Below are 22,368 nucleotides of genomic sequence, written 5' to 3'. Positions count from 1 at the left end.
CCTCGACCTGCTGGGCTCCGGCAATCCTTCCACCTCAGTCTTCTAAGTAGCTGGAATTACAGGCATGTGCTACCATGCCCAGCTGATTTTTTGATTTATTGTAGAGATGAGGTCTCGCTGCCCAGGCGGGTCTCGAACCTGCGAGCTCAAGCAATCCACTCACCTCAGCCTCCCAAAGGCGCGGGATTACAGGCTGAGCCACCGAGTCCAGCCAAATATTAATTCTTATTGGTTAAGTCCCACTGCAGATTTGGGCCATTTTCAATTCTGATACCTAGATCCTTAGTCTGCAGTTTCTTCCTCTTCAGTATTTTCCAAATTTGCTGGATCATAAGAAACACCTGAAGGACATGGCAAATCTGCAGAGTCTCAAAACTCTTCCCTGGAGACAGATGCACTGCCTGGGTTTTTGTTTGTTTGTGTGTTTGTTTTTTCCTTAATCAAATGTTCCAGGCAGGACTCATTATTAAGCATGTTTGGGATTCTACTGTCAAAAGTTATTGTTATTGTTTATTTATTTTTCAACAAAGGGTTTTCTGTTATCAGAATGTTTTCTATGACTAGTAAATAAGAAAAGAAACAAAACCTTCTATTAGGACAAAAAGTTGTTTCCTTTCAGGTGTATTTTATAGACAAGCATATACCACACACACATGCAAATTATAGTTTTTTAGAAAAATTCCATGTAGGTTAATTATTTATACAGGCTATCTTCTTGTGCATATTCTGTTGTTTTATTTCAATTGTAATCCACTCATGGGTTACTCCCAGCTTAAGATATTCACTTTATTCATATTCATGTTTATGTTTTTTCCTTTAATAAGAGAAACACAATGTAGATTTAGCTTTCAAGGGTTTGGGTATGAGAGTATGGTGGAAGGATGCTTTATCAAATCGAGAAACAGAGACAAAAAGTATTTAATAAAATGTGTGCATAAAGGGAATAGTTAATGTTCTGTGGGATGGTTAATGGTTTGATGAGGGAAATATAATATTGCTGTGTTGTCAGGGATTTGCTTCACTTGTATTCCCAGGAAGCATGGTAGGCAAATATATGCTCCTTTTTTGAATTAATAAGTAAAGCAAGCACTGACTTTATTATCAGACACGTTAAAGGCAGATGAAGTGTTCTACATAGATCAATTGTTAATGACTCAATACCTAGAATCTGTTTATTTAACAAGATAAGCAAAGAATTAGAACATCTTGTGATTAGAAATAAGAACACTGAAGCAAAAAGATGACATCTTTGTTCAGAGCATTTGAGATGATAATATGGCTCCTACAAGGGGCATAATCCTGTCTAAACCAGAACCATTCCTTTTCAGCTCACCAGTTAAGTACTGTCACATCTTCCTAAAGAAGGTGGAACTGGAAACTTGTTAAAATGGGCAGTGAACTCTTACTAGTTCCATTTGTGTAAGTATACATGTCATAAATTATATAGGGTTTTATTTATAGAGGGCGATGCAGTCATTGCCGATGAATTCTTTTTAAAAGTCTTTGTAAGTTTTCGTTCTTAGAATCTTTCTACATATTGTTTTATATAGGTAACTAAAGTAAGTTGAGTCTTTCTAACAATCAAAAAAATATATAAGGATACTCTCTAGAACTGTTCATTGGTCAATAATATTAGTGTCTAGGTGTGTTACATGTTTGTATAGAAATTTCATACTCGTGTATGTGTAGCTAGCAACGACTCTCAGGGAGTTCAGTGGCTCTCTCCCATGATATAACATAAGGTAACTTTTATTATTGTCTTGAATCAATCAACAAATACTTCAGGGTCTGTTCCTCAACCTGTTGGGCTCCAAAACCTGATTCAACATACTGACAGAGAGGGCACAATTTTCAGAGGTGGAATACAATTAGCAAAGACCGTGAAACCAATGACTGAAAACAGGATGTCAACTATTAGTTTAAAATAAGGAACTGTAAATTAGATAGAAACTGAAATATTGCATAGTTACTGTCTATACAATTAGAGAGAACTTTCTTGTAGTTAGGTTACATGGGAAGTATTTACCAATTGAAAGAAAATTTATAAAATTGTATTGCAATTTAACACCTCAGCAAAGTTAATCCTATGATTAACATATTCTTTTCCTAAAGTAGGATATATATAGGAAAGCAAACCATAATGAATAAGTTACTGCTTGAGTCTAGAATCAGAGAAAGTAAAATGAGAAGGATGGAAATCTTAATGGTTCCAGGTTCAGGTAGCCTGTTGGGTCCACCTCCCAGCTGAATCTGAACCTCAAAGTCTGTTAATCAAAACTCCTGAATCTAACCTATATCAGAGGTGTTCAGGCCTGTGACACTAGAAATACTCATTTAGAGATGGCCAAGGTTTTTTTCTCTCTCAGAGAGTGCTAACATTCATCTTTCTAACTCTTTATTTTTATTAAATTCATTTGATTGATACCTCTTTCTTTCACAATAAGTAATAGTTTGGTAACAGTAGAACATTTCAGGCCAGAGAATTGCTCTGTTTAAGGAGTCTTTATCTTTGCTGTGATCTATTCCAGTTTAACTCTGAGAAGCACCTTATTATAGCCACCTCTCACCCCAATACTGACAAAAGTTATTATAGAACCTTGATATTATGTTGATATATGGTAAACCACTTAAAATCTCATCAATTGCAGGCTGCTTTTATTTTCATTCCAATTCAAATGTATTTGAATGAATTTAAGTGCCATGTTTCTAACACACATCTACCTTTTTACAGTAAGGACAGTCTAATTTGGCATTCTCAGAAAATGGCACTTCTAACTGAACCCTGGGGTATTACTTAAACTGACAAAGGTTATCTTTCAAATCCACTATAATTAAAATTTTTATCTTTTCTGCAGCTAATGTATACTTTGATTCCATCAAGTTTTTCTTATCTCATTCTGACCTAATAAAGAATGCTATCTGCTAAATTAATAGCATGTCCCACTACACCTGAACCCTTCTTAATTTCAACACAAACTTTATCCAAGCACTTAATTTTGGAATGGAGAATTCATGGGAAACATGGCACCACTCCTTACTCTGGTCTGCTGGGTGAACATCACTAAATAATAATGGCTGTCTTCCCTCTGCCTAGACTTGGGCTGAGTCTAGGTGTATATTTCTCAACCACATGTTTCCAGGTAAGCAGAACTGCTTCCAATATTGGAGCTGTTATGTCAGATGAAGTTAATTTATCATGGTTATTATGGTATCTGGTAAAATTAGTCATTTATTTAAAATCCTAATGTTTTTCTGAAAGTAATTGTTTAATAAAATTTTCTGAATCAGTAAAGAATGAGTTCTGTAAAGATTTTACCTCTCTTTATTTCCTATGAATATCCTCATCAAGACAAATAAAATCACAAAATATTAATGATGGAGGCCTGAAAAGTAGCAAGGTTTGTTAAAGAGTTAGTCCAACTAGTGTCCACACTTAACACAAGCTTTACTATAAGATGTCTTTTTTTTTTTTTTGAGTTGGAGTCCCACTCTGTCTCCCAGGCTGGAGGGCAGTGACACGCTCCCGGCCACCGCAGCCTCGACCTGCTGGGCTCCGGCGATCCTTCCGCCTCAGCCTTCCAAATAGCCGGAACTACAGGTGTGTGCTACCATACTCGACTAGTTTTTGATTTATTATAGAGACGAGGTCTCACCAAATTGCCTGGGTGGGTCTCGAACTTGGGGTCTCAGGCAATCCACTCGCCTTGGCCTCCCAAAGTGCTGGGATTACAGGCTAAGCCACCGAGCCCGGCCATGTCTTTTGTCAAATTTTAAAAAGTTTGATTTTAATTAATGAAAACATAATATTTCTTATCATGAAATTCTTAGTATAGATCCATAATACATGGATGAGTTAATTTTTAATTTCTTCTATGTGAAATGAGACTCAATTGGTTTAGAAATTCTAAAATAACAACACTACCAGGAACTTCTTAAGCACCAAAGCAATTGTTTGTTTAGAGAATCAAATGGATGATTATCTGTTCATAGTCTTATTGCTCTATGATAATGAAAAATTTTACAGATGATAGATTAACGTTTCTTAAAATTATAGAAAAATTTTAGCATTTTAAGAGTGCTTTAACTGATCTTTAGCTTACAATCAGGCATCTTTTAAATTCTTTTTACCTGTGTATTACTATACTGGGTGAATTGAGAAAAAAGAGGAGAAAATGCATTAGGTAATTCAAGAGATACTTCCATTTGTAAGGAATAGGTAAATTAGGAGAATCACATTGTTTCTGATATATAAATCAAAGTTTTTATATTTTTCAGATCTGAAGGTTGATAAACTTCCAAAAGGTCAAATATCACACTATTCTCAACCATCCTGAGTTTTAAGTACACATGCAGTTTGTGTATTTAAAACAAAGATGTGTTACTATTACTTTTATCTCATTTTCTAGGAGCTAAAAAATAGGTACGTAGATGAATACAAGTAGAATTGAAAACAATATGATCACATCTACTTGAATACAAGTAGAAGGTAAAAAAAAATCTGCAATTTTATTTGCAGGATCTATAAAATTAAGGCTAAGAAAGGGGTCTTTCAGTTTATCTCTATCTTTTTTTTTTTGAGTTGGAGTCTCACTCTGTCACCCAGACTGGAGTGCAGTGGCCGCTCTTAACCACTGCAGCCTCGACCTGCTGGGCTCTGGCGATCCTTCCGCCTCAGCCTTCCAAGTAGCTGGAACTACAGGTGCGCGCTACCACACCCGGCTAATTTTTGATTTATTGTAGAGATGAGGTCTCACCAAGTTGCCCAGGCAGGTCTCGAATCCGCGGGCTCAGGCAATTCACTCACCTCAGTCTCCCAAGGCGCGGGATTACAGGCTGAGCCACCGAGCCTGGCTAATTTATCTCTATCTTATCCAACTTTTTTATTGATATAAATTTTCACATTTGTAAATAATTCCTTTTTTTTTTCTTCTTGAGCATTACTAACGCCACGGGCAAACCCATACATCTTCTGGTAAATAAACTTAGCTTTACTTTTTATGTTAGTGATTTTCAGAAAGGAAATAAAATCCTTTCTTTTCTTTATACAGCTTACTTCAATTAGTTCTTCTTTCTCTAGACAACTTTGTAATATTTGCCTCAAGCAGAAATACGTACAAATGGTTCATTGTGAAGATGACACACACGTATTAAGAAGCAAAGGAGCAGCTTATTAAACAGGGCTACTCTGCCTCAGCCTGTGACCTAGCAAGGCAAGATCTAACATCAATGTGGAACATACGACTACACCTACTTAACTAACTCCTCCACCAGTTTGCTTGCACATTAAACAGGGAAAAAAATAAAAATAAAAGGAATATTAGAAGCAATGATCACCTAAATGAAAAAACTGATCCTCAGTGGAAATAGGAGAGTTCTCCAGGTAAAAAAATCTCATTCTCCACAAAAGCAAGACTCTGACTTCTGATTGTTTTTCAGTGCAGAGGAGGATTTTCTGGAGCACTTCTCTGATTCTGCCATAAATTCCTCATGTTACTGCTACTTGTAGAATTAGTTTGTCCTCACTTCTAGAGCATTCCATTTAGTTTTTACTACCGAAGAGATAGAACTTCATATTGATTTGACTGATGACTGCCCAATGGCTAGTCTCTTTGCCAGGGTAATTTTCACCTGTCCTATCATTATTCATTATTTATTTGGAGAATAACACAAAGTACTTACTGGGTTGAGGACCACAGTGAAGAACAGTTCACCTCCTTGGATACTCTTATCCAGCTCCTTAGGACCACCTGGATATTCTTTGTAGAAAATTGTGTGAGTGAAAAGCCCACATGTTTGTCTTGGAAGAACCTGGAGGAAAAATGAACAGGTAAGGAAACATTGCCTTTCAAACAGTTAACTTGCTGAAACATAGTTTTTTTTTTCCCCCTCATGGAAGATCATATACAGGTTGGTGTTTTATTCAGTTCTAACTAGGGCCTAAACAATCCATCACACTCTGTGAAAGAGAGTGTGATATTAGACTTGAAGGGACAGTGAAGAAAGTTGGAGAAAAATTTGTAAATGGAAATCATTGAACTATTTTAGCCACTTATCTGTTTTAAATCTCAAAATCAGTACTTCTATTACAAAGCCTGTTATATTTCAGCATCTTAAGACATTAAAAAAAGAAATAAAAATGAGACTTAAAAAACACTGGACTGGTCTGTGCTATACTGTAATCCTTCTAGGCAAAAATTTTAAGAATAGTATTTCCTGCCAAATTGTACACATACATTAGAAAATGAAGTCAATTATCAACTTTATGTGCTTCTTAGGAAGTGACATTTTAAATTAGAACAACTATTTGAGACACAAATCCCAGTATCAGCTCTAATCTTAAAGGACCACTGCAGGTTGCAGTAACTGCCCCAGATTATATGTGTGAAGTCTGCCAGATCCAAAAGGAAGAGATTATTCTCTTGGTTAGTAGCTTCTAGAAAGTATAACAAACAAAATGACAAAAGGTCACTAAGTAAAAGGTCTTCTTCTCAATCTTTGTATATGAAAGTGATTATTTGCTTCAATTATACACACTCATAATGATGCTTTTTCAAATTTGTACAGCTTCCCTGGTAAAAATATCAATGCAATTATAAAAGAAAGTATGAACTAAAGTTGTGTAAGATGATTAAGTCTTTAGCTAAATCTTATTTAATGACTTCATGGTGACCTGTGTTTTCACTATATACTTGAAGTAGCAGAAAATTGGTGAACATATTTCAGAGAGCTACAAATGTTATGGTATCTTATAAAGGCAGGTCTTCTGCCTATTGTTTTAAGCAAATCAATGTTCATTTTTTTCTGTCTTGACTCTTAAAGTACATTTGGTTCAGTAAATGCTTTTAAAATATTACCTGTCCAGCACTTCCCATGTTTTGCAAACTTAAAAGTTCTTTCTTTTAAGCTTGAATATGTATTATAATACATTTTAATCTAGTCCTTGGAATGCTTTCTTAGATAATATCACTCAGTTCAATCATAAATCAAAACTCTATATATCCTATTTATTTTGGTAGGTCAGTAAAAGTTATATTCCTGGAAGTTATTTTATCCTGCTGAAATTGTTAGAAGAATTTCAGTTCAAAGCACAGAGTATTAGCTCTGGTGATATCTATGTTTAAAAGCATTATGCATTCTCATATGCTATGTACAAAATCGATGACAAATAACTAAATGCATCCTAACAGAATTAAACCTATTTCCTAATAATTATTATAAATGTAATTTTTTGGAAATAAGTAATAGAATCTAGAAAGCATGTGAAGTAATGCTTTATATAACATTTATTAATTTATTTAACAAATACTTATTCTGAACTCTATTCCATGCTAGTGGCAGTGGCTATGAGCGTTATGCCAACCTATAGCATAGAATTAGTTCCATGTTAGTAAGCTAGTGTCATATGCTATTTCCAAGTTAGTCTATTTGGAAGAATACAAAGATATATGTTTTTTACTCTTAAAGAATTTGAGATATATCAGGTAAGAATAAAGATCCAAAAGCTAAATAATAAAAATGCTCACGTGCTAAATGCCAGGTTCATGTTATATTTCAAAAGTATGTGGACTTCATGACCCTTGAATATCTTTCTTTCTCTATACACTTATAAGATTTTCAGTGTTATGAAATTTCTTGTTGCTCTGCCTTGGGGTCTTTCATTTTTTGTCACAGAGAATTTTCTAGCACTTGCAGAATTATCAGCATAAAACCCCAATAGATTTTCCAATACCTTAATTAAAATCTTGCACTGCAGCTGCTTTCTAGCTGGCCTGGGAGGGGACAGGCCCCAGGGGCAAACTCCATAGGAGTTCTGTGCTCCTGCTATGGACATGGTGGGCCCCCAAGCCTTGTGGGACTCCAGTTGCTCATGGGAAGCTGCCTTTCTCACAGCCATACTCCATAGAGTGGTGCAGCACCAGCCCCACAGCCCAGGAACTCAACCATTGCTTGGTTACTTTCTAGTCAGCCTGGGAAGGAATGGGCCCCAAGGGCAAACTCTGCAAGGCAGTGAGTTTCTGAATGGGGTAGGCTCCAAAATACCTGAGCCCCTGAGGTTGGTTGTACTTTGACATTCAGATTGTAAACTACCTGAGACTAAAGTCATAGCTGGGTAGAACTTGTTACATAATAAGGTGTCACTCCCCATGTAAACTCTTTTGTGTCTGTCCTGGTACTCCCTCCTAATCCCCACTAGGGTGTCCAGGAGCATGCAATAGGGGGTGGCTGGGCCTCTTTTCACCAAAACCCCCCTCAGAGACTCAAAACAGACATAGAACTTGGGAACCCAATAGCTCACCCTTCCACTTAGGTTGGCTGAGCACTTTCTTGGAGCAACACACACCAAGGAGAAACTCCACAGCAACCAATGCAATTAGCTTTCTCCCACAAGTGCCACCTCCTAACCAAAGGTCAACAGCATAGTCCACCACATTGGATATAATACCATAGATTTGGGGAAGGTCTAATCCCAGACCCCAGCTATCACCACTTTTCAGGTCATTCTAGTCATTCAGGAAGCCATAAGCCAGTGCAGGTACCTAGTACAGGACTGCGACAGTTAGCAATTGAGAAATTCGCTACACCAAGGCTATATATAACCAAGGGAACCCTACAGTGCCTATGTCAGCCCCCTGCCAACCTCAAATAAGAACAATTAGTCTGCTCAAATGAAAAGGAACCAGAAAAATAATTCTGACAATATGAAAAGACAGAGTTCTCCAACACCACAAGACCCACCAACTCTTCAGCAATGAAGTATAACCAAAACAAAACCTTTGAAATTTCACAAACTGAATTTAAAAGGTTGATTATAAAATTGAGCAATGAGCTTCAGAAGAAAACTGAAAACTAAATTAAAAAAAACAAAAGCCAAAAAAATCCCCCCAAACCTACACAGTATATGAATGAGAAATTCTCCAAAGAGATAGACATCAAAGACAAAACAAAAACAAACCGAAATTCTAGAAATGAAAGTGAAAATTTTTTGTTTGTTTGTTTGTTTTTTTTAGAAGGTGAAAAGTATTTTTTTTTTTTTTTTTAGTTGGAGTCTCCCTCTGTCGCCCAGACTGGAGTGCCGGCCACCGCAGCCTCGACCTGCTGGGCTCCAGCAATCCTTCTGCCTCAGCCTTCCAAGTAGCTGGAACTACTTGGAAGGCTACCACGCTGGACTAATTTTTGATTTATTGTAGAGATGAGGTCTCACCAAGTTGCCCAGGCGGGTCTTGAACCCGCGGGCTCAGGCAATCCACTCACCTCAGCCTCCCAATGTGCGGGATTACAGGCTGAGCCGCTGAGCCACTGAGCCCGGCTGTGAAAAGTTTTAACAGGCGACTAGAACAAGCAGAATAAAGGATCTCAGAAATTGAAGATAAAGATTTTGCATTAATTCAAGCAGACAACAATAAAGAAAAAAGAATTTTAAAAAGTGGAACAAAATTTCTAGTAAATAAGGAATTATGTAAAATGTCCAAATCTACGAATCATAAGTGTTCCTGAGAAGGAAGAGAAGGCAACCAGTTTAGAAGCCTATTTGAGAGAATACAGAGGAAAATTTTCCTGGCCTTGCCAGAGATCTAACCATCCAGATAAAAGAAGCTCAGTGAACCCCCAGAAAGAGTCATTGGACATCTAGGCACAGAAAGAACATTTCTGAAAACAGTAAAAGCCATCTATAATAAACCCATAGCCAATATACTGCTCAATGGACAAAAGTTGGAAGCATTTCCCTCTGAAAACCAGAATGAGACAAGGTTGCCCACTCTCACCCATCCGATTCAACATAGCATTGGAAGTCCTAGCTAGAGCAATCAGGCAAGAAAAGGAAGTCAGGGGTATCCAAACAGGAAAAGAGAAAGTTAAGCTATCCCTCTTTGCAGACGATATGATCCTATATCTTGAAAACTCAAGAGAATCGGTCTAAAACCTCCTAGCACTGATAAAGAACTCAGACAAAATCTCAGGGTACAAAAATCAATGTGCAAAAGGCAGTTTCATTTTTATACACCACCAACAAACAGATGGAGAACCAAATAAAAAGAACAACCCCATTCACAATAGCCACAAAAAAAATAAAATCACTCAGCATCTTCCTAACCAAAGAAGTGAAAGACCTTTATAATGAAAACTGCAAAACATTGCTCAAAGAAATCAAATAAGACATAAGTGGAAAAATATTCTATGCTCATGGATTGGAAGAATCAATCTTGTTAAGATGGCCATCCTACCCAAGGTAATCTACAGATTTGATGGATTATCCATTAAATTACCAATATCATTCTTCTCATATCTAGAAACAACAATACAGAAATTCATATGGAAACAAAAAAGACCACAAATAGCTTAAACAATCCTCAGCAAAAGAAACAAAGCAGGAGGAATCACACTTCCAGACTTTAAACCTTATTATAAGACTATAATAAAACAGCCTGATATTGGTACAAGAACAGGCATACAGATGAATGAAACAGGATAGAGATTCCGGAAGCAAAACCTTAATTTCTCAACCAACTCATCTTCAACAAAGCCACCAACAACAACCACTTGGGAGAGAAGAGCCCTATTCAGTAAATGGTGCTGGAAAAACTGGCTGACCACATGCAGGAGATTGAAACAGGACCCCTACTTATCACCACACACACAAATCAATTCTAAATGGATCAAAGACCTAAATGTAAAACCTCAAACTATAAGAATCTTAGAAAATGCAGGAGATATGCATTTGCATACTGGAATAGGCAACAAATTCTTCATCATAACCCCAAAAGCCCATGCCATAAGAGATAAGATAGACAATTGGGACCTCAGCAAATTGAAAATCTTTTGCAAAGCAAAAGAAACCATGAAGAAAGCGGGGAGACAGCCCACAGAATGGGAAAAAATATTTTTCAACTCTATATCTGGCAAAGGCCTAACATCCAGGATCTACAAGTAACTCAAATGAGCCAAAAGGAAAAAAAAACAAATAGTCCTATAAAAAAGTGGACAAAAGACATGAATAGACACTTCTCAAAAGAAGACATATGAACAGCCAACATACATATAAAAACATGCTTAGCCTCACTAATCATCAGATAAATGCAAATCAAAATCTTTGAGATACTACCCAATACCAGTAATTATGGCCATCACCAATAAGTCAAAAAACAACAGATGCTGGTGTGGGTGCGGAGAAAAGGAAATGCTTCTACACTGTTGGTAGGAGTGCAAACTAGTACAATCTCTACAGATAATAGTGTGGTGATTTTAAAAAGAACTAGAAATTGACCTTCCATATGACCCAGCAATCCCTCTCCTGGGAATATACTCAGAGGAACACAAATAGTTCTATAAAAAAGACACCTGCACACACAGGTTCATTACTGCACTTTTCACAATAGCAAAAACATGAACCAACCGTACTGCCCATTGTAAGTGGCCTGGATAAAGAAAATGTGGTACATATACACAATGGAGTATTACACAGTCATAAAGAACAAAATTAAGGACTTCACAGCAACTTGGATGGATTTAGAGTCTATCATACTCAGTGATCTACCAGAGAAACAAAGAACTGAATACCACATGTTCTCACTTATAAGTAGGTCCTGAACATTTATTACAATACTAGAAGAAAGGGATCAGTAGTAGTGGGACATTGCCAGAGGAGGGCAGGTGGGGCACATAACCTCACTAAGGGTACTGGATCCTAAACCATGTGAAGTTAGGACCAGATGGAGGACCAAACTTCACCTGTTTGTAAACCATTCATGTACCTGATTCTGACCTGTACTCCACATCTTTATAATAAACTAAACTCAACAAACAAACACAACAAAAAACTACTCAAAGAAGTGCCAAATACTGAAACAAAAGGTCAAAATACACCAATAAAAAAATCCCTGGAAATCATGAAGCTCATAGACCTTATGCCCACCAGTACAATAGAGAGTATAAACGAATAACTAACACAATCAGATAGCAATCAGTATGATGAATGGAATAATTCCTTATATATTATTATTAACTTTGAACATAAATGGTCTCAATACCCTACTAAAAGATACAGAGTGAAATAATGGATTAAAAAACATAACCCAAATATCTGCTGCCTCCAATAGTCCCTGTAGACTCAAGGTAAAAGGGTGGGGAAAAATATTCCAGGCAAATGGACACCAAAATTGAGCAGATGTAAATATTCTCATTTCTTATAAAATAAACTTTCAATTAATAACAGTAAAAAAAAGGAGACAAAGATGGTTATTAAATAATGATAAAGGGATCAATCCAATGAGAAGATGTAACAATTTTAAATATATATGCACCTAATACGAGAGCCCCCAACTTTATAAAACAAATTCTACTAGACCTAAAAAAAGAGACAATACAATAATAGTGGGAGACGTCAACACCCCACTGATAGCAATAGACAGATCATCAAGGAAGCAAGTCAAAAAGAAACATTGGAGTTAAATTGATCCCTAGAGCCAAGGAACTAACAGACATCTACAAAACCTTCCACCCCAAAAGTAGAGATTATATATTTTTATCATCAGCATATGGAACATTTTCCAAGACAGACCATATGATAGACCACAAATCAAGCCTTAAATAAATCATAAAAATTGAAATCATACCAAGCACTTTTCAGACTACGTGGAATAAAACTAGAAATTAACTCTAAGAAAAACTCACAAATACAAACAAAAACATGAAAGTTAAACAATATGCTTCTGAATGATTCTTGGGTTAACAATAAAATCAAGATGGAAATTAAACAATTCCTCCAAACAAATGTTAACAAAACCTCTGGGACAGCCAAGACTGTGCTCAGAGGAAAATTTATAATGCTTAAGGCCTACATTAATAAGAATGAAAGATTGTAAATAAGTCTATATCACACCTCAAGGAAATAGAAAAACATGAACAAACCAAGCACAAATTTAGCATAAGAAAAGAAGTATGAAAGATCAGAACAGAACTAAATGAAATTGAAACAAAACACAAAGGATCAGTGAAACAAAAATTGGGTCCTTTGAAAAGATAACCAAAATTGATAGACCACTAGCTAGAGTAATTAAGACATGAAGAGAGAAAATTCAAATTAACTCAATCAGAACTGAAGATAGAGACATTACAAATGATGTAACAGAAATCAAAAGATTATTTGAGACTATTATGAATACCTCTATACAAACAAACTGGACAATCTAGAGGAAATGATAAATTCTTGGAAACATACAAACTACAACCTTGAATAAGAAAGGAACAGAAACCCTAAACAGACCAACAAGAAGTAGCAAGATTGAAACAGTAATTAGAAATCTCTCAACAAAAAAAGTTCAAGAGCTGATGGACTCATAGCTGAATTCTACCAGACATTTAAAGAAAAACTGGAACCAATTTTGCTGAAGCTATTCCACAAGACGGAAGAGAAGGGAATCCTCCTTAACTCATTCTATGAGGCCAGTATTACTCGGATACCAAAGCCAGGAAAAGACACAATAAATAATGAAAACTGTAATGTAATATCCCTTATGAACACAGACACAAAAGTCCTCAACAAAATACCGGCAAAGTGAATCAACAGCACTTTAAAGCAATAAAAAATACACCATGACCAAGTGAGCTTCATCCTAGGGATGCAAGGGTGGTTCAACTTATACAAGTCATAAACATGATCCACCACATAAACAGAATTAAAAGCAAAAATCATATGATAATTTCAATAGACACAGAAAAAGCACTTGGTAAAGTCTAGCATCCCTCAGCAAAATAGGCGCAGAGGGAACATTTCTCAAAATAATAAAAGCTATATATGACAAACCCACAGCTAATGTTATCCTAAGCAGAAGAAAGTTGAACACATTTCCCCTCAGGACTGGAACAAAGCAAGGATGCCCACTTCTACTTCCTATTTTACATAGTACTAGAAGTCCTAGACAAAACAATCAGGCAAGAAAAAGACATAAAAGGTGTCCAAACTGGAAAAGAAGAAATCAAACTATCTTTGTATGCCAATGATATGATTCCAAATACTCCTCCAAAAGACTCCTGGACTTGGTAAATTAATTTGGTAAAGTTTCAGTATATAAAATCAACACACACAAATCTGTGGTACAGCTGTCCACCAATAGCAAACAAACTGAGAATCAAATCAGTTTCCATTTACAATAGCAGCCAAAAAAGCTAAAATACCTAGGAATATATTTAACCAAGGAAGTTAAAAGATCTCTACAAGGAAAAACTACAAAACTGATGAAAGAACCTGTAGAAAACATAAACAAATGGAGAAACATCCCATGCTCATGGATTGGAAGTATGACCATATAAAGTGATATACAGATCCAATGCAATCTCTCTAAAACTACCAACATCATTTTTCACAGAATTAGAAAAAACAACCCTAAAATTCATATGGAATCAAAAAATAAAAAATAAAATAAAAACCATCACCACCAGCACCAACCAAAAAAACCCCAAATAGCCAAAACAATCCTAAGTAAAAAGAACAAAGATGGAGGCATCGCACTGTTTGACTTGAAATTATACTACAGGCCTGTAGTAACCAAAGCAGAATGGTACTGGTACAGGAACAGACACATTGATCAATGGAACAAAATAGAGAATCCAGATATAAACCAAATATCTCCAACTAACTGATCTTCAACAAAGCAGGCAAAAACATATACTGGGGAGAGGACACCCTATTTAACAAAAGGTCCTAAGAAAACTGAGTAACTACATGCAGAAAAATGAAACTCGATCCCTATCTTTCCTCATATACAACAATTAACTAAAGATAGGCTAAAGACTTAAACATCAGACCTGAAACCATAAAGAAAACCTAGGAAAAACTTTTCTGGACATTGGCCTAGGCAAACAGTTTATGGCTAAAACCCAAAAGTAAATGTAATAAAAACAAAAAGTAAGTAAATGGGACTTAATTATACTAAAAAACTTCTTCACAGCAAAAGAAATAATCAACAGAGCAAGTAGGCAACCTACAGAATGGGAGAAGATATTCACAAACTATACATCTGACAAATCACTCATATCTAGAATCCACATCTACAAAGAACACAAACAAATCAACAAGAATAAAGCAAATAACCCAAAGGTGAGCAAATGACATGAACAGACATTTCTCAAAAGAAGATATACAAATGACCAAGAAATATATGAAAAAGCTCAACATCACTAATTGTCAGGGAAATGCAAATCAAAACCACAATGAAATACCATCTTATACCAGTCAAAATGATTCAAAATATCAAAAACAATAGATGTTGACATGGATACAGAGAGAAGGGAATACATATATACTATTGGTGGAAAGCGGTATGGATATTTCTCAAACAACTAAAAGTAGATCTACTATTTGAGCCAGCAATTCCATTACTAGGTATCTACCCAAAGGAACAGAGTTTATTATATGAAAAAGATACCTGCATCCGCATGTTCATTCTAGCACAACTCACAATTGCAAAGATGTGGAATCAGCCTCAATGGATGATCAATGGATAATAAAAACTTGGTATATGTGTGTGTGTGTGTGTGTGTGTGTGTGTGTGTGTGTGTGTGTGTGTGTGTGTACTATAGAATACTATTCAGCTATCAAAAAGGATAAAATAATGTCTTTTGCAGCAACCTGGATGGAACTGGAGACCATCATCCTAAGTGAACTATGCAGAAACAGAAAACCAGACACTGCATGTTCTCACTAAGGATCTGCAAAGACATAGAGAATGGAATAATGGACACTGGAGGAAAAGATAGAGGAATGAAAGAATCTATCAGGTCCAATGTACACAAATGGGACTGGAGAGTACACTTAAAGCCCAGATCAAAAATTATTCGTGTCCTCTAAAGCTATTGAAAAAAAATAAGTGACTCTGACTGAATCGCTTTTAGGACTCAGTTCAAATATCTAGCTTGGAAAATTATGGAATATATACAGAGCCATTCTTGGACTTGGTTGCCCAGCTGATTCTATGCAAAGTGTGAAAATTTGAGTTTTGTCTATTTCTCAAATTATCTGAGTTTGAACACAGTGAGGAGGAAGTGCCAGGCTTTACCTTAGACTCTGGGGGAAGCTACTCCTGTTGACAGTATGATCATCTCCAATAACGCTTGGAGAGTCAGGGGACCATCACAGGAGTTTAAGGAGATCACCAAGAGCATGATACGGGTCATATTCCCCTGCCTTGCTTCTTAAACGCAGTGCTACAGAAAGATGAACATGTTCCTTGAAGCAGCTTTTTAAGCTAGAGAAGGAATGAAAGACTGGGATAAAATGTGGTCATTATGTCTCATCTAGCATTTACAATAGAGAAGGAATGAAAGGTACTTTGTGGTGAACTGCCCTCTAGACTTACTTCTGGGAATGTAACACTGTCAAAAACTCAAACTTTGAGACACTGCTGAAACCTTGGAAACCTTATAGCTACTGACAGTAACTAGGAGATGGTTATGAAAGCCATAGTCAACAATAATATTAGCCAGTGAAACCTGAAGCCAATATCTTGTATCTAATGTTGCAATCAGAAGCAACAGCCAACAAATACTTCTGAGGCTACCAGTAAAGACCACCAGTAAAGAGATTTTTCAGCAACCTACCAATGGGCATTTCCATTAAAAATAGTAAGTACATCTTCAGGTGGGTAGTATAATTCCTAAGAGGTTACTGGCTTTCTCCAAAGAGTCACATTTAACAACCAGGGGTTAGAGTCCTAGCTTTTCATCAGTTCTTTACTAACTAAAGATACAAATTTTCCAGTTGAAAATTCAATAAAACTAGAGGTCTAGAAACTCTGGTAATTACATTACCTTGAAATGTAGTTGACTTTTATGTTCCTAATGGAATTACAAAATGATCTGTTACAGGATTCAGAGGAAACTAAGATCGCTGTAGGTATGAGTTAGGTATTGAGCTGTTATATACCAACATGATTTACATTCTATTACATAAAGTATGAAACCCAATATTGAAGAATAAAGGGACTAGAAATAGGTAGAGAATGGTTAGAAAGTCACTTATGATGAAAAGAATGACAAAGGCATGCAAACAACAATACCATTTTAGACCTTTTTGGTTGGAGTGAGTTCGTGTGAGCTACAGGGAAGTAGAAGATAGAAATGCAGTCTTACTTCAGTTGTTTTCAGTCCCTGAAGAGCACATTAAAGGATATGGAAACAACTGGAACTAAGCAATGCTAGGAAGACCAGGATGAAGACAGCATTTTAGAAAGACTAAAAGGCTGGCTGTGATAGACTGAAGTAGTGGGTGGATGGGAGCTGTAAATAGACAAAGTAGGACCCAGCACCACAATTAAAACATAAGAATCAAGGCAGTGAATTCAGATGGTGGCTGTGGAAAATAAAATAAAATGATATAAAGGTACTACTGATGGAATGTGGAGATTGATTGGAAGTGGTGGTGGTGGGGGGTCAGTGTAATGTTTGAATTACAGAACTGAATTAAGGATAGCTGGTGTGGAGGGAGGACAATTAGGTGTTCTGAGTTCTATTTATGAACGGATCACCAAAAATGATTTCCTTCATACATACAACAAAATATGAGCATGATCTAAGGCTCATCCTTCTGTTTCCCTCCTTTTTCTTTGCAATCTCTTCCTAGGAGGGAATTTTGGTCCTTGGGTTCTCAGCTTGCTTCTTATTTGGATGTCTCCTAGCCCTGTCTTCTTTCTCTCTTATTGTGTAACCACCTGTCTGTTGGATATTTTCCACTTGGAAATTTTTATCCAGGAACACACAAACCAAATATAGAGGGTTTACATGAACTGCTGCAAAAGTAGACCCACAGGGACATTTCCATCAAAATAGGAAATCTGATAAAACGTGATTACCTGCAGGATTCTTGCATTTATAATATAGATAAAATGTATTCAGAGAAATGAAAAACATAACCCAGATCTTCTAAACTCCTTGGTCAGAAGGCTGGTAGCTTAAGGCACAGTAAGTTCAGTTTTCAGTGTAGGGGAAGGGCAGACTGGGATAAAATGTGTTCATTATGTCTCATCTAGCATTTACAACAGTTTTTACTGAGGGAAAAGTCAAGATGGGAGTTGATACAAGTTAAATGTCATTATCTACTCTAATTTTGCAGACATTAGAAAACTGTCTGAAAAGAAATGTTACACTTAATTCTAGAGGGTAGACATCTCTTCAGACATATCAGTTGACAGATTGTTATGGTGGCTCATCACATAATGTTCTTTTTCATGGTGTTCCTTCCCAGTGTGTGATTTCTAAATTAGGAGGCTTATTTCCAGCTTTACCAGTACTTTTTATGATTTGGGAAATTTCTGATTTGGAAAAAATTAGGATTTAACTACTTACTTTGGGAAGTAGTAATATATTTTGGTAATACACATATTTGCCACCATTTAAAAAACAAAACAAAACAGAAACCCCGGGTAGAATTAGACAATGTATATAAATGATTTAATTATGCTCTGTATGTTATATATTTATATGTTATATGGTAATGAGAAGATCACAGTTTGGCTTATAGAAGAGCAGCATGGTTAATATAAAGAGAGTTGGTATTAATTTTACATAGTAAGTAACTTTTGAAGAAATGATGACTACTAAAAATTATCTGCAAATTTGATATATTATTTTCTTAGTGTTTTAACATCAGTGCCTGCTTACCAGTAGTAATGTCAGTGACAAAAACATTTTTTAGTATATGTAAAGAATTAAACACTGATTTTAACTAAAACACCCATGCTTCCTGCAGCATGAAGCTTTTCCTACAGTTATGCTTTTCATATTTTCTTCTCTATTTTCCTTTCTTCAACTGAGAAATGTAAATCTGCCAGAATTAATTGTGTACCCTATGCATACCGGAGGAAGCTCACCATGATGTTTTTGTGGATAAAGCCCCTCCGGTATCTAGCTGGTTTCAGATGTGGGTATTCTTCAGTGCTGGTGATTTTAATGTTCCAAACCTTCTTCCAGGCCTCGTAAAGCTGAACATGTACAGGGTAGACGCCCGAATGGTGAGGAGCCACTGCATAGCCCATGTCCGTAGGAATGCTGTGCTCCTAAGACCAAGCAAATGTTAATTAGAATTTGCAAAGATTTATCTTGACCCTATTTCTACCCTAGGATTTTCAAATGTACTATAAATACATTTGTTTATTGCATAATTGTATGGTAGAATTAAACATACATATTGAGCCCTCTAGATTTCATAAAGCCTGCTAGCCATTCCACCAGTCTTGATGATGATACATTTGCATTTGAGAGGTGGTGGGACAGAATTAGTGATTTAATGAACAATTTGAAAGAGTTTCCATTTAGCACATCCTTGTCATAGCCACCTGTTTTCTTGTTGCTCACAACTTCAACAAGTAAAATGACAAACACTTTACAGACAACTTTAAGAACATAATAAAGCCAGTATTTATTAGAGAGATAGAACACATTCCAAGTTCATTAGGTCTGCTGACAGAATTCTATTTTGTCTCTTGTACAGTTTCTACTAAGTTTGCCACATTTCTGTTGGTCCCTCAGCATGTGAGCTTCAGTAACAGACAATGCTTCTTGCCTTGGGAGAAGAACACACTTTTGACTGGATAATGTGGTAAAATTGTACAGAGCAAATTTTCTTTGAAGTAGAAATAGTGAAAAAAAATAGTAAAAGCAGAGGGTACTAAAAGAGCCAAATATTCTGGGAAACTAGTTGATTTGAAGTCAGGCTCTTGTACATAAAACAAGTTCAGTTAATACTAGGCATAGAGGAAAATTGCCCCGGGGGGGGGGATGTCTTTTAGAGAAAGAGCACCCATGGCTTTAAGTAGTTGACATGCATTTTTTTCTCCTGAATGAAATTTTATTTTTCTGTTTTTATTTTTCAATTGCTTCAAAAAGTCTTCAAAAGTTCCACTGAAATTGGCTTCTTTTGAATTAGTCATGGCTTTCTTCATGCCAAAGAGCAATTTCACATACACTGAACCATAGCATTGGGTTGTTCAATGAATTCAGTTGTAGAAATATGCTATGAATGGATATGAGAAAAAGTAAGAGATGTGGCTAGCTTTATTTTTCAATCTAAATAATAACAGGAAGAAAAGGAAGTCTATGAAGTACCTGAATACAGAGGAAAACGGGTTTCCAGTGGTTTGCTACTACCTAAGCACCTATTCAGATTCCTTCACAAGGCATAAAAAGCCCTCAAAATTTGGTCCCAACCTCCCCACATAGCCTCATCTCCTATCAGCACTCATCCTCCCCTCAATTTCTAATGTTTTCCTTCATATCATTGCTGTACCCTGTACATATTGTTCTCCTCAAATGGAATGCCCTTTTCCTCTCATCTTATAAACTCTGTTCATTAAAGTGGCAACTACCACATTGCATTTGTGAGAAAGCGAATGGGTGGTATTGGAGGTGCAGTGGACATACCTGTGTTTCTGAAGTGTGAGAGGGAAAGTTTGATGCTCTTCACTTTATTTGCATCCTTTGTATAAATTACCATAACTATGCAATTATTAACATATCATTTAGAACACCACTAAAAATGGTATCGAAATATTTCATTGCTTTTTTTTTAACTGTTTTTAAAAAATTCAAACTAAAGCTTTTTTTTCCACTGAGTCACATAACACATAATTTGTGTTACAAAAGGTCAGTGAAATATTCATCTAAAGTGGTTTAAGGATACATGTACAGTGATAAGGGCCAGATGAAAGAAAATGAATTTCAATCACACACTAAAATGAACCATTACAGGTTAACCATTTTTGAAGAGCATGGATGAAATTCACAACAGGAACTACATATAAAATTCAAATGCCTGCAAATTTGTAAGAAATTATATGGGTCAAAAGCACAAGGTCGTTTTAAATACCTGCAAGTAGTCATTTGTGTCTTCAGGACCTCTCTCATCCCGATAATAAAAGGATGGTCCAGTACAGCAGAGACATTTCCCTTATTTTGAATTGTTTAAAAATAGTTGATAACCAGTGTATATACAGGTTTTGTTTTTCTTTCTGGCTTTAACACTAAAGAAGTACAGAGACTTTTTAGTTCCCTCTTTTATTTGTGTGCTGCTACATGGTGGCACAGTGGCAGAAAGCTCCACTTCTGTAGTCAAACGAATCTGACTATTCATGTGCCCATTTACCATCTGTGTGGCCTTTGGCAAACAATCTATGAGTTGGAAGCCTGGTTTCATGTTCTCTAAAATGCTGGTCATAAGGGTATTCCACACAAAGGGATTCAGAAAGCATTTAGTGGAATTTTCTTTATTGTTACTGTTACTACTACCCTGCCTCTGTTGTCTTTATATGCTATGATCCTACCACTCAACTATAATGTGGAAATTATGAAACAACTGGGCCACTCTTTTTTCACCTAAAGAAATAAACTCTTTCTTTCTTCCACTGTAGATTTTTGGATTCTCTGTCATAAGGCTTCTGTGGTAAACCCTGACTTCTACCCCACTCCCTCTTCCCAGGCCTGCTTTCTGCCTGATTCCTCCAAATGCTGTCAGCCATTGCCACATGGTTGCAGCCTGTGAATCACTGAAGTTAGGAGCTCTCTTTCAAATGAGTTTTAGATAAAAACAACATAAATTTGCTTCCAAATTTGCATTCACTACCAGAGAGAAAACCTGAAATCTCATTGCATTAAACGGTTTGGACTAAGATGGCAGATAGTGTAATCTGGAAGGCAGACAATCATGTTTTAAAAAGTTTAACCATAATGCTAAATTCTTGGCCAATTACTCTTCTTCAGACTGTTTAATCTGAGACGAAGCACATATCATTTTGTAATCTAGGGTAAAAGATCTAGCTTAAAAGTTAATTCTCATCATTCTTTTCATTGATCCTTCATTGAAAGTAGCATCTTAGATCCAGGAACTCTGGAATCTATGTCAAGATTTTCCTAGTGGAGGACATGGTCTGAAAAGACTACGGAATATGGCTGTGTTACTATAAAATGTGAATTAAATACTTGGAACACAAATGGAATAAATTAGTCTCAAAATCGAACTCTTGATTTCTACGTCTCAGTCCCACTGGATCTGCTCTTTGTCTAGAGTTCATCCTTATTATTACATGACACAATCAAACTTCAACCAATTACTGTGCTGAAAGATAGATAGATGATGGATAGTTAAGAAAGATAGATACTCTTGATGCCTCCTTGTTCCTCATTCTCTCTTAAATCGAATCCCTTATCATGTTTCAAGTTTTCAGTACTACCTTCAGTATGCATCTTAAATTTGCCCGTGTTTCTCCAGTTCTGTCATAATCATGATCCTTGTTCAATCCACTATTTTATCCCATGGCCTTCTAGCATAAACTCCCTTTCTTGCCTCCTTCAAATCCACTCCTATACCAGTTAAAGTAATATTTA

The 22,368-nt window shown here is 36.2% G+C and overlaps 1 protein-coding gene across 1 annotated transcript in view; it reads right to left on the bottom strand.

Annotated features, from left to right (window-relative positions):
- LOC103254993 (N-deacetylase and N-sulfotransferase 3) overlaps positions 1-22,368 on the bottom strand; it is a 192,614-nt gene that overhangs the window by 87,890 nt on the left and 82,356 nt on the right. Inside the window, exons 5-6 of the mRNA XM_008052968.2 lie at positions 18,861-19,046; positions 5,680-5,808 (exon numbers count right to left, since the gene is read on the bottom strand). Coding sequence (XP_008051159.1) covers positions 5,680-5,808; positions 18,861-19,046 — 315 coding nt within the window. The remainder of the gene's footprint in view (positions 1-5,679; positions 5,809-18,860; positions 19,047-22,368) is intronic.

Source organism: Carlito syrichta, unplaced genomic scaffold, assembly GCF_000164805.1.
Source record: "Carlito syrichta isolate Samal-C Ts95f unplaced genomic scaffold, Tarsius_syrichta-2.0.1 Scaffold287740, whole genome shotgun sequence".
Lineage (NCBI taxonomy): Eukaryota > Metazoa > Chordata > Mammalia > Primates > Tarsiidae > Carlito > Carlito syrichta.
Note: the sequence above shows the minus strand (reverse complement) of the source record. Positions and strands in the feature narration are given on the sequence as shown.